The 13487-nt window shown below is 48.5% G+C and overlaps 4 protein-coding genes across 4 annotated transcripts; 3 read left to right on the top strand and 1 right to left on the bottom strand.

The window, feature by feature from the left end:
- Positions 1–61: 61 nt before the first annotated feature.
- F4807DRAFT_460370 (uncharacterized protein) lies at positions 62–2180 on the top strand (the record flags this gene model as incomplete). The annotated part of the gene is made up of 4 exons (XM_048001518.1): positions 62–504; positions 556–1039; positions 1103–1191; positions 1262–2180. 4 exons carry the CDS (start codon positions 62–64, stop codon positions 2178–2180), a joined length of 1935 nt encoding a protein of 644 aa, XP_047854141.1.
- A 166-nt stretch (positions 2181–2346) lies between these two features.
- On the bottom strand, positions 2347–3870 carry F4807DRAFT_425630 (uncharacterized protein). The gene is made up of 3 exons (XM_047997983.1): positions 3308–3870; positions 2727–3236; positions 2347–2632 (listed from the first exon to the last, which is right to left on the bottom strand). Exons 1-3 carry the CDS (start codon positions 3439–3441, stop codon positions 2512–2514), a joined length of 765 nt encoding a protein of 254 aa, XP_047854140.1. The 5' UTR covers positions 3442–3870; the 3' UTR covers positions 2347–2511.
- A 3410-nt stretch (positions 3871–7280) lies between these two features.
- F4807DRAFT_460367 (uncharacterized protein) lies at positions 7281–8270 on the top strand (the record flags this gene model as incomplete). The annotated part of the gene is made up of 1 exon (XM_048001517.1): positions 7281–8270. One exon carries the CDS (start codon positions 7281–7283, stop codon positions 8268–8270), a length of 990 nt encoding a protein of 329 aa, XP_047854139.1.
- Positions 8271–10340: 2070 nt separating this feature from the next.
- F4807DRAFT_467528 (uncharacterized protein) lies at positions 10341–13288 on the top strand (the record flags this gene model as incomplete). The annotated part of the gene is made up of 6 exons (XM_048002495.1): positions 10341–11111; positions 11159–12006; positions 12075–12456; positions 12558–12994; positions 13090–13182; positions 13262–13288. Exons 1-6 carry the CDS (start codon positions 10547–10549, stop codon positions 13286–13288), a joined length of 2352 nt encoding a protein of 783 aa, XP_047854138.1. The 5' UTR covers positions 10341–10546.
- Positions 13289–13487: the final 199 nt, after the last annotated feature.

The following is a 13487-nucleotide window of genomic DNA, read 5'->3' as shown; positions in this document are numbered from 1 at the left end:
GTATCCATACCTCAAACAACCTGTCTATGTCACTAAAATCTCATACCATCAACGGATAACCATGGCTGAGGCCCTTGGAGTTGCGGCTAGTGGTATCGCCATTGCGCAGATCAGTGCCCAAGTTGGTGGTGCCGTCTTCAAGCTTAAACAGCTCTGGAACGAGGTGAAGGACGTACCCGACGATATCGCCGACCTAATTGAACAGCTTGATTGCCTATCTCCAGTTGTGTGGGAAGTTGAGAACAATTTCAACCAAGGTAGCTTGCCATCAATTTTCTGGGATCAACTGGCTTCCAATTCAGCCACCACCTACTGCCGCAAGGCTCTCCAGAACCTGACTACCATGGCCGACGAACTAAACCTACAAATCGACAATGCCAGGAAAGGTCATAGGAAGATAACAGCGTTCAAAGTCCTGCTAAAGAAGGATTCGCTTAAGAGGCTGGAGAGGCGCCTTGAAAACGCCATTAGGATGTTAACTCTGGCTCAGCAGTCCTATCTCGTGTTAGTAATGTTACAAGCGTCTTAAGCTGGGTCGAACTAAACTTCATTCAGTGCTCTCACACGCGTGCAACCAGATATAATCGTTGCAAGGTTTACTACTCATAAACTCAACGAAAACCGAACTCAAATCCAGTCAGATTCTGAACCCACGACCGAGCCGGGAAAAGGGGAGATCCTCACTCGGCGTCAAAAGTGGCCGCATCGAAATGGTACCGCTGCTCAACCGCGTTGCGATCGCCTTTCAAAATCCACCAAACCAGGAATCTTTGGTCATATCTCAGTGAATCGTTTCGTCTCAGGATACGGAATTCTACTCCAACCTCCAACGTGGCTCTCATGGCGATCATGGGAACTTCATAGCATCAGAGCACACGGCGATTGGCAGTGGAATCTACGCTCTTATTACATTATTCCCATGCATCATAGAGCATTAGATGTGTTAGGGAATGGATCTCCACGGGATGTACAGAAACTCTTTGATACAAGGTTATTATCTCCTTATGCCGGGGATCAATGGGGATTTACGCCCCTTCATGTAAGAAAACCATTGAAACTGAGTACATACTATTTTTGCTTACATGATGCGTAATATCCTTAGCGAGCGATGAATTATGGCAATTTTCAAGTTGTCAGGTACCTCTTAGAAGATGTCGGTATGAATCCTTTGGATCGTGATAATCGGGGACGGTAGGTTGGAAGAGTATCTTCATTCTCTAGTCAGAATTATTGCTAATCTATTCTCTATCTGTATATGCAGCTATCCAGCAGATATGCTGTCATTATGGCAGCCCAAGGAAAAGTTTACCGAACTACTATCCGACAAAATGCTCGCGAAAAAGTCTCTAATATTTTCCCGCTTGAACTACCTTGAATATGACGATAACGAAGAGATACAAATATCGCATACAGAATGCAACTGCTGCGTCAGGGCCAAAAGCGTAGAACTATACAAAATGCTTCTTCCATATCAATGTCCATCGCATGCGAATACATCGCTCAGGTCACGGATAAATGCAGCTGGTCTAACTCTAACCGAATCTATCTACGAAGACAGCTTCAGTCCCGAAGTGGTCAAACTGATTCTAGAGCCAGAATGGAGTACCAATCCTCAAGCGATATATTCCAATACACCCAATCCGCTGATAAGATCAATTGCTTTTAAGATGGGTGAGGGTCATTTTGACCGGCATGCACAAGACTGGTTCACATTTGCAATCGACGTGGTCAGACTTACTCCGGACCTTCACACAACCTACCTACACGAAGATCCATTTCTTTATAATGTATTTTTGGTACCAGGAAATACGGCATTAATGTCCTTGGCCACTGGTCTCTTCTGGTATATTGCGCGTCGTGTTCCATGGTGTTATTTTCCCGCAGAGTTTGCCGAAGTGTTGATTAGCTGGCTTGAAGTGCTGAAACGGGCGGGCATCGACCTAGATGTGTATGGTTACCGTGAACACGAGATATTCGTCAAAAACGATCAGCATTTTTTTGATCTCAGGTCTTACTTTCAGCCGTCTTTCTCTGCATTTTATTTAGTGGATTTCAAGTTTGGCCCAGAACCGGAAGATTGGGAGTTCTATTGGGCCGAACCTACTGACGAATTTGCTGGAGACTTTTGGGACTTGATCGAGAATCCGCCGCTGCATATTCCGGGGTCCTGGGTGGATTAATGGTTCACGATTGTGTTCCCAGAACGAGTTGCAGGCTTGCTTGTAAAGCAGGCGAGCTATACCTACCTGGTATCGGGGAGATGTTGGGACCATGATGATAACGATCTTCTTGTTGTTGAATTTTCTAGTATTATGAGATATAATCATGTTCATGATATAAATGGACCACATGGTTTGCTCTGAAATAGGTACTCAACATCCTATCACGTTTCTCCAATCCGTGCCTTTCCCTTAAGTAGAGGAGAGGTTATACTCGATCACTTATTGCGAAACATCGTAATGATGACCTATTATAACCACCCCAGGGTTACCCACAACCCGAGGCCAACACTCAAGACGACTGTCGATAGTCTTTGTCATCATGAGAACCTACACAATTCCTCTTGCGAACCTTAGGCGGTCTCAACTCCCTCGAATTCGTCTCGGACCGGACCCGTCGCTTTAACCTCGTGCTTAGGTTCTAAAGTCTTAGCTAACTCGTGTTCCCACTACTAGACACATACGTAAAATAGAAAGGTTATAGAGGGAAAAGGGGGGCGTACGTACGCTCTGCGCAGGTGCTCCGCCTGCTCTTCCGGGGACAGGCTGTCTTCCCAATCCGGAGACCCGATCATGCCGACTAGCTCTCGGAGCTGCTCGGCCGCTGACGAGCTTCCGCGGCCCGTTGATGGGGTTGGGTTCGGGCTTGAGCTGAGGTGGAGGGAGGATATCTCTGATAGCTGTAGATTGCCGTTGGCTTTCGGTGAGGTACGAGGCGCGGGTTCCCGGCCGATGTGGAGCGAGGAATCGTTCCGTTCGATTCCTAGAGCTCTTTGCTCGTGGGCTTGCGGGTCGCACCGGTATCTTATGAGAGGTGATAGTTCATCTTGTAGACCTGGAGGGGCATGTTTCTGCATTGCAATAAGAGCATCATGGCTCAAGGGACATAAGATGCTGGGTACCTCGGTCTCCACAACGGCTTCATAGGATCTTTGAGATTGCGGCTGTTGGAGATTTGAGTTTGGTTCTGGGAAGGTTTGCGGTGTATCTGAAAAGGAGGGAATAGCACACGAATACCTATCGGCGATGGCAATTAGACGGGCTTCGAGTCGCGAGTTTGAATGGTTACTACGAAGGGTATGTCTCACAGCGCTTGCCCATCGTCGCTCAGGCTTATGACGGTATCACCAGGGGAATGGTCCCGAAAGCATCGATCACTTTCCACAACAATAGGCCTATCTTCTCCAATACCCTCGTACTCGATGTCATCGAACTCGGCCATCCCCACGTGTGATATGATAAACGATGTATAACATAGGATTGTGGTTGAAACACAACATCAAAATACCACAGGTAGACCTGGTTTCAGTACCCCTTTTAATATACCTCGCATTCACCTGAGATAATGAGGGGTAACCCTCGAACGGTAGTGCGGCTCAAAGTCTCTAGTAGCACACAAGCCGCCATGGAGAATTTTGAGCCGCAACAGTAAGACCGCGACCCAGCCTACAAGGGGGGGAGAAAAGGCTTTCGCTAACCAGACGCCTCACTACTCCCCTCCCCCCTTGAAGAACCCAGCGGTCTGGGTATCGAGGCGGGCCAAGTCCCGAGCGTGGCAGATCAGAAAGGGAAAAAAGGATGAGGAGCAAGGGACGGCGCGAGACAGGGGGGTGCGTACCGTCTAGTCGGTTGCGTGCCCCGGTCGCACTGCATAGGATATTTGCTGCGCGGGCAGGGGGGACCCCGGCAACCCAATGGCAGCGCCGCGCTTCGGCAGGAACTGCTGGCGAACGTGGGGCGTGCGCGCGGGAACCGACCAGTTGGGAACGGGGCATCATGGCAGACCCGACGGCCTGGGTTCGCGCGGCCGCCCTCTGCCAGCAATCTTACGATTCCGCGGGGCGTCTTCCGCGCGTCGCATCGAGCGCGGTTTCGCAGCCGGTTCAGATGGCGCAAAGAGCGGTGACACCGCAGCGGCCGGTTATTAGACCGCGGTGCTTTAGCGAGGGGCACGGGGTGGGAAAGAAAATTCCCACCCTCTCTTTCTTCGATGATACATTACACCACCACTGCTACGGCAGTCTACTCCATTTGTCCGTGGTAACGTGCAGAGATATGCGCGGTTGACAGAAGGGATGCATGAACAGGTTTCACAGTTGGAGTTACGCAACTATTACCATAACCTACCATATGTCGTATGATAGTAGGTTGTCGATGACAGCCTTTCTTCCCTTAATAAAAATAGGCAATAGTGGGTGCCTATCAAGAAAAAAATGTTTCGTCTTATGCTGATAAGTTGTCCCAGGTGTACGGTAGACGCGGGACGAAAGTCGTCAGGGACAAGATGCGGTGTCGCGGCACACCCCAATAGACGAAGCAGAAATAAGCCCCTTTTTTCTTCCCGTATACCGGCAGCTGGGTAACTCTCGTCCCGAGTCCATGGACCGGGGTAGTTATCTGCAGTGTGACATTGTTTCCGCACGCCTGCATAACGTAGCCTTGGGAGAGGGGAGAGGGGGACGATACGTGTATGGCAATGCAGACTGCAGGTCTACCAGGGGTGGATGGTCCGGCATTAGACCGTTGGTAGCCTTATGAACCTCCCTGTCTACCTATGGGTGACTTGAGTGCCTAATAAAAATGTGCATTTTGAGGAACTTTTATCAAGTGACGGTAGTTCCCCCGGTCGCCTGTTTGACCGCCGGTATTTCGTATGCCGCTAATGCCAGTGTTCCATCGTTGCATGGCACTTCAGAAGCCATGATTTGTCATGAATCCCCCCTCTTCAGACCAAAAATAGGACAAGAATGATCATAGCTGGTCCTAATTGTTGCATGTTCTGCAAGACAACCAACATGCATTATCACCAGCAAGACTACTTACCGACTTCCCGGGTCACCAGTCGCTCGTGTCTACCTTGGTTACGACCGGCCAGCAATTCATACCCAGATTCCACCCTAGGAGGTGTAGCCACACACGTCGCATCGATTGGCGGAATACATAGTGTGCAACTCTGGTTTACCTAGGTAGACAGGTTTGCTCAGGGCTAGCCAGGCCGGTCAAACAAACAGGAAATCGGAGAGGCAGTAATATGAACAAGCCAATAACCCATGTGTCCGGCCAAGAAGTAATAGAGACTCCTACCCTATCATGTATGCGGATTTCAAAACAGGTGATTACAAAAGTTCCCGCGATGCAGTAGCAGCAGGGCAGCATTAGGTGTGTATAATGCCCAGACATCTAGTATAGTGGATGTATTTATGTACATCCAATGTGTATGGAGACTGAATAAACTTTAGTATCCAAGTATCTTTTCTCCTTTCTCCGCGGTTTCTGTTTTCTGGACAAACCCGGCAGTTAGAGTTAAGCTTAACCTACACCCTTGAACCCTATGAGAAGATGTTGCCATATCTTCTTGATCATGATTGAGTTTATGACTAAGAATAAAGTATAAATAGTCTTCCATTGTTTACTTCAGTGGCGTAGACGTCGAAATCTATCGTTGAATCCTGCAGAGAGTCCAAGCTCAATTGCTTCTTCAAGGACCTCGGATACCCTTACCTATGACAAGAATTTTCTCAATCGCAGCAACTAGCAACCCTATGTTCGGTGTCAATTACAAGAATGGCTATAAGTGGTTCCACAGATGCATCCATATCAATAGGACATGACTTATCGCGACCTAGGCCTTGGTAAATATTTGGCTATCACCGCATGCCTCTTGAACAATGGCCCCCATGACGTGGATTCTTAATGTATATGCACACTGCTACACACTCTAGAGTTTCCATATGACAAGTTTTAAGTATATGGCTGAATATGCATGTTGCTTATAGAATTGGCGTGCGCCTTCCGCACGCATTATTCGGAACACATGATCCTGAGCTTCCTCGTCGTTCTTTCCCCCAAAAAGTCAAATCACTAATCCGACTACTTCAACTGAGTTTCGGTCGACCAAAATACGTTCAACACTTCGGATAGGAAATTCCTGTAACATTTTCTCTCAAATTCTGATTAACCTAATTCCTGACTCCTACTCATGAGTAAGGACTTAATTGACCTAACATATTTCAATCTCTTTTCTATCCCTTAATCACTTGGCCGGAAAAGCGATAATTAGTACACCCTAGAGTCACCTAAGAGCTATGTTGTAACCCCACGAATTACAAACCACACTGAATCCTCAGCTCCGGCGAAAGACTTCATGTCTAGAAAAGTTATGTCTCATTCCAATCACCTAACACTGCCCATATAAACTTATTCACCTGTTTAAACCTGAAGCCCCCTAAGTTTGCACCAGGAATTACGCATATCCATCAACGTATTCAGGCTCTGTTTATATACTGTTATCGTCTCGATATGGCAAGGTGGAGATAGATGGCAGCTTTTGCCTCGGAGCTACATTAGCGGCCTCAAGGGGACGGCCAAAAGAGGCGCTTAACTTGAGCCCCAACTATAACTCACCCGTCAAACTGTGAATTTTCCAGCTCTAATGAGCGAATTTGGGTCGCCTACATCGATGAACGATAGCAGAATTCTCAAACCGTTCACAAGCCTTGGAGGTAAAATGAGTGATTCAGAGCCTGGACTTCATTATAGAGTTTCCCTAGTCAGAAGGGCTTCGGAGATGGTCCTCAATTATTTTTGTATATCAACCGAGATTCTGGGGGTCCAAGAAGTTCCTGTTTTTTTCTTTCCCCAGGAGTACATACAGACAAGTATAAACACTGTCAGGTCCTCCATAGCCAAGGGCTACATAAGCTTAATCCCAGTCACGCTTCAAAACTTCCCCTTTCTACAATCAGCACTTCTGCTTCACTCAAATTTACCAACTTTCCAATCCTTGGATAACTAGCGCTAAGCTTTCTGATTATCATCGTCACGAGGCCTATATACCGATACCAGGGCTCCTCGAATTACTCAAAACTCAGCCATTACATTCGTGGTCTCTACAAAAGCCAGTGGAGAACACTCAACAACTTCAAGGAAGGCTTTGGCCATAAACCAAGTTTACGTATATTCGCCTTTTCTTTACACAACTTTAACGAAAGTCAACGCGTTATCCCCCAAAGGGAAATGGATTCTCCTTGCCTGGTCTCAATAGAACTCGGCCATGAGCCCATGCCCGAATGGTACATCCCTCAGCGGCCATCCCGATGGCTTCCGAGCCACATTGGTCGGAGGGCAACGATGACCGCTCGGCGATGGGAGGGGATACTATTTACCCCCTCTAGTCTAGATCGACTCTGCGACATGCCTTGTTGCGACGACTTGGATAGCCGGCTGATCAGCGTGGCCAACGATTGGATCCGTACTCTCAAGAAGCTCATCAACCTGGAACTACAGCGCCGCAGTCACAAAGTCGATGGATATTGCGAGCCGTACCAATTTTCCAGGCTCCACGCGATGGTCTATCAACTACATGACCGTATTTATAGATATTCGCGCGGTGTACCTCAGATCCGCCAAACTCCTAAGCACCACCAGACAACATATCCCGGTCGCCCGGAGAGCGACGTTGCTCAGGCGCGCCAAACTATTGCCAAATTGCTGCAAATGGATTTCGGCACGTGGATCGAGGACATCATAATGGGAGGCTGGCTGCATGCCTACCCGGGGGCCACGTTCACTGACTTTGAGTTCAACCCGGTTACTGGAGTCCTTGATTGGACGGATCACGATGCGCTGAACGATGGTTTATTTCCTTGTAACTCGCTGGTACTAGACATGATCTTTCAAGATCAAAAACCGACTGAAGAGGATTTGGAAGGCGAGGACGAGATTGAGCCTCGCTCCGTCTTTTCGTGGGTATTGGGAGTCCCCGACGACGTGAACTTCTCCCATGATGGCGTTATGGGGGGAAAGGGGTTCGTGCTATGCATCGATAACGCCCCAGATATTACTAGCGACATGAATGTCTCGATACGATTAGACTTCAGCGCTAATAACACCATCATGAGTAGCCACCGCTTTGATAATATACCCGTCAGTCAATTCACTGCTCAGCGGACGATATATCATGAGTCCCCTCAATCGACGCCATCAGCTACTGATGAGGATGAAGAGACGGAATCGGAAGATGATGGACAGACGGAGTCGTACGAGGAGTAGTCCTGACGATAATAAATACCTCGGCGACGTTATCGTCGAACTTTACTCGCCGCGTGTTTCTGGGTATAAACGATACTGAATTTGTAATAGGTTGATATATGGAGGACGATTACCTGATGAATAGAATGGGTGGGCGGATGATGAGGACAGAGTGATTCTGATTATGCTTGGGGACAATAACTTGTTAGACTGCATACATACGGGATCATGGTACGCGATATGATGATTGGACTAGGCAGTCTCGTCGAGATTTATAAAAGTCTAGGTGGGGTTGAGGCGGACCTTTGTATGAGCAGTGCAAACTAACATAGGTGTTAGCGATGTATTGATATACCAGCGTCACGGATCTTCTCAGACACAATTGTTGCATCGTGACACGCAAACGTGTAGTCTTGTTGTAAATGCTGTGTGTAGCGGTAGCGCCAAGTCCTAAACGTAAAGCGGGTGGAGAGTAAAGCCACATGATTCACCATGCGACGTTGTGTAACTAGGCTTTTCTCTATTAGTAAGAAATTGCCTGGATATTTTTAAACTGATACTAATATTGATGCCGTCTCCGAGTACGACTACTACGGGTGCGACTCCGCTTGGCTTGTTCTACAAAACATTCCATATTGGATGACCGAATTTCGTTGAGCTTAAACGCTCAGCCCCGCGATGATAACTAACCTAGAAGTTAGGGCGCTCGAACTTGCACGGACCTCTTAAGGACTTTTCATTCTTCAGCGTTGGAGAAGCGCTGATATGTCTCGGTAAACTCAAGAGTTAACCCAGGGCAAAGCAGGGCGAGAGACATGCCAAGGCAGATGCGTATTTGACAGCGTTGATCGGTGCACAGCCACTCGGCATCTTGATATCTTGGCCGGGATTATATCGCGTTCCTACCTAAAGCTTGTCTGCCTTGTCGACATGATCTTGAGACATCCGGAGCAAATCAGGATCGGCTGCTTGATTTGAAATACAGCAAACGGATGCCTGATGAGGCTTGAGGCTAGAAGCCCTAGAAGGATTCCACAGCCACGACATCATCACGATGCCGTACCTAGTTTGTAGTTGCGCCAATCGGAGTGTCGGGTCGTCGCATCTTTGCGATGTGAAGGTATAGATACATCGATACGTTGATTTTGGAAAATTAACCGTCGCCATTGTCATCAAGAGTGCACAAGTAGTATTGAATGTATCGCCGCATCGCATAGGTTGATTCCCCCGGTCCCGGAACTAGGTGTAAAAATGGAAAAAAAAAATCTACCCGAATTACCTGCATTATAATCTTCTAATGGATTGCTTGCACCGTCTTATTCGACGTAACCCCCTCTGGGGGGGCACCGCGCTTTAACCAGGTAGGTAGCGAAATGGGCAGAGAGTTGCAAGAAATTTCTGAATAAGCAGGTTTTATTAGTAAAAATTATGTTATTTATCTTTAAATGTATAATCCTATAAATATATATAATATTTATCTAAGAGTAAAATATCATGATAAACCCCATAATATATACAATTATAAGGTATCGGATAACATTCGGATCCTTTGCAGCTTTTGGGTAAAAGGATGTTATCTTAAGCTTTCTTGGCCGGTTAGGAAGCGACTTTGGGGTCACGGGACGGAGCGTATAATCCCTACCTTAGTACCTGCGTACCTATACGGCGTATGCTGTGTAGCAGCAATACGTCATCCCCCGCGAATGGGCACCCTATCCATCGGGGTGGATTGAGATTCTCCAAAGGTCCCCACCCTTCACACTCTCTCAAGGATTTCCCATCCATCTTACGTACCTGTTCCGCACATAATATTCCATTATCTACATCCATAGGTAGTACAGCTACACCAAAATGCCTTATATTCTTCATTAGCGTATACAGCTGATGTCCTCTATTCGGTACCTCTTTTGGTCAATTCTTACGATACTAAGTGGTCACCTAGGTACTTAGATTCTCAAGCAAGCCACCCGGAGCAGCCAAAGCCACATGAAATTTAACTCCGATGAGTCGCCTCGCTTCGTATAAAGTCCTAAATAGTGCTTACCACCTGAACTTACACATCTTGTCACCTGGTTTTATAAGTCCTAGAATTAGTATGAAATAGGACATTTCATCGCTCGTTGTTCAAGAGACGTGCTTCCTTATTTTTTTGGCTGATAGGCTTTCGTTTCATCCGCGGTCGCGGTCTTTGTTATTAATTCTTCATCTTCATTTACTCTTTCCCTCTCCCTTGCCTATTATAATCGCCTACCAATCCTCTACTTCAACCCACTTTGAGGCAATCATTTTATCCTATCATGGCCGACACAAACGGTGTCACGAAATCGGATGAAAGTCTGAGCCGACTGCAAGAGAAGAATGATGAGGCACCGCCACAATACAGTGTGAGAAACAGCCAACCGCCGTCTAGTCAACTCTTAAGTGAACCCGCCAATGGGTTGAATTCAGCCTTCGAGTCTCTTAAGCTTTCATCTAAAATCGAAGAGGTAACTCCAGACACTTGTTTGGCACATCTCAAGTTGCTTGCCGCTTTCCAGGCTTTGAAAGAGGACATCGGTTACACCGACGGTCTGTGGGGATTGTACGATAGTCGCGTTCTTTCGGAAAATGATAAGAAAGCCAAGGTTATCGAGAAGAATCTCAAGCTTGAAGATGAGACCGGCAAGCGCTTGGCTGCACTGCGAGAGAAACGATGGGCCCTTTTTGTTGCGAGAGCTGTCGATCGCTATGAGGTATGGTGGAGCAAGCTTTCAAAGAGCCATTTGACCGAGGCCGACATGGAGAGGAACACTGGGAGGTATGACGGGTTTACAACCGAGGGTACACGCCTCCCTTGGGCAGAGAATATCCTACCACCGTTGGGTACGTTTTATCACATTACCCGCACAAGACCTTACTAACACTGCTAGACGTCTTGATGGTGTGGCATGCCCACATGCTCAACCCTAGAGCCTATCTCGAAGATTGTATTCTGCACTGTCTAGGCGGGCTATGGACGGCCGGTATGCCCTGGAAGCTCGTCAACAGAGCTATCGATACAAGCTTCAACTACAACGTCTCCAAGGACTGCAAAAAGGCATGGGAGCACATCATAGGCCTTAAGTGGGACAACGTGGACGACCCACTTGTCAAAACCCTCAAGTGTCCAACTTGTTCTAAGATCCACGAGATCCCGTGGACCACGTGCGATCTTCCTGAAGATTATGATGGCCGCGATCCCGGTCTACTCGGAGAAGGTTATGGAGATGGTAATTTTACCCTTAAGTGTTCGTGCCGCAAGACTATCACGCGGGAATTCCTCGAAGTTGCCAAGTTTGTGAAGGATGTCAAGGACCTTCTCTCCCATGATCGGCCTATGCCTGGCACGATACTGGATACCAACACGGGTTTACCGAAGACAATCCCCAGGTCCATCACACTCAAAGACCGGTACGAGCGCACATTTCCAAATCGGCTGATCAAGAAGCATCTGCGCAGCAAGTTGCTACAATTGATCGATCCCGAGACATTGCCGACGCGGTCGATGAACAACGTCCGTGTCCTCATCGAAAACGCTATCCAAGACGACAAAGTTGTCAAGGAAGTCGAGAACGTCATCGCATTTAAGGATACATTAAAGAGTTACCGACTCGGGGCAGGTGCTCGAAGACATACAAGAAAAATGATGTCACGATACTGGGGAAACTCCTCGCTCTTTGCTCTCGAGCTCGGCGGTGCGGTTATGCGCCAGGGAATATTTGTAGAGAAGATGAACAAGGTATGGCCATTTTATCACCAAAATAGATCCATTGAGACACGTATGTGCGCGACTAACAATATTCACAGATTGACTGGCTCCATAGCCCGGCAGCCCGGGACACGATGACACGCTTAATCCAGAAATACGAGCGTTTCGTGAGGCTCATGTCGTTTCACCCGCGACAAATCGTCGTTCCAACTCTAGACGTTGATTTGGCTTGGCATACGCACCAGCTCACTCCTTCCGCATACACTCGATGGATGTTAGGGAAGACTCATCAGCTAATCGACCACGATGACAAAATCGACGAGGACAAGTTATCTACCGCCTTCGAGTGGACGAGTAAAACGTACCAAGAAACCTTCGGTGAGGTTTACTCGGAATGTACGTGTTGGTACTGCGAATCTATCCGGGTCTCGCACGTTTCGACTATGGGCAGTATACTCAAGGTGTCGAAGAACGAGAAAAGTACGTCGCCCTAGCGCCTATCATCCACATCCCTTTTCTATCCCCTCCCCCTTTTCCCTTCGCCCTATATAATAAAAAAACGACACTAACAAACCACGCAGTCTCCGAATCCTTCCACGCATCCGGGCGCGCCTCGCTCTGCCCGCCGGACAACAGCGCGCACATATCAGCGCACAACAGCGTGCGCTTCCAGGACGCGGACGAGCGGCGCCACGCGGTCAACCAGCGCATGCACGCGGCGCACCAGGAGCACTTGGACAAGAACTACGAGCGCGCGCAGAAGCGCGCGAAGAGGAAGGGCCGCGAGCTGCCACCGAGGGACGAGTACTACTACAGCTACTGGGGCTACCCCTACATGCTGTACGGCCCGTACGTCTACCCCGTCTACTTCACGCCCGCGTGCTACCCGTACGGCGACCCCGGCGCGGCGATGGCCGGACAGGGGTGCCAGGGCGCGTGCGTGGCGGGCGCGTGCGGGCAGGGGGCCGGCGGGTGCGGGGGGAGTGGGGGGTGTGGTGGGGGTGGGGCTGGTGCTGCTGTGAGTTTTTTTTCTTTTACTTTTTTTTTACTCCTTCTTTCGAGTTCGTAGATTTCGGGGAGGGGGGGGTAGGAAAATGCTAATTTGTGCTATAGTGCGGCGCATCGGGCCCGGCTTGCGGCAGCGGACTCGGAGGCGGGTGTGGAGGTGGTGGAGGTGGTGGTTGTGGTGGTGGCGGCGGCGGAGGGGTAAGTTGTTTGATTCTCATTCCCCGTTCCCGTTTTATGTATGGGTTACGATTGGTTATGCTGACGTTTTATATCGCAGTGCGGAGGTGGTGGTGGCGGCTGTTAGGAGCGCTGGTTGATGTAGACGTCGTCTCTGTGGGCTTTACTCTTGGGGGCTCTTGGATCGGATGCTTGAGATAACCTAGATGGTGGCTAGGGAAGCTCGTGTTGAGATTGTTGGTATTAATGGATATTAGAATGGCTATTGGTATTATTGCTAGTGTTGGTGTTGGTATTGGTATTGGTTACGTATGATAGGGGGTTTA

Source organism: Annulohypoxylon truncatum, assembly GCF_022578515.1.
Source record: "Annulohypoxylon truncatum strain CBS 140777 unplaced genomic scaffold F4807scaffold_16, whole genome shotgun sequence".
Lineage (NCBI taxonomy): Eukaryota > Fungi > Ascomycota > Sordariomycetes > Xylariales > Hypoxylaceae > Annulohypoxylon > Annulohypoxylon truncatum.
Note: the sequence above shows the minus strand (reverse complement) of the source record. Positions and strands in the feature narration are given on the sequence as shown.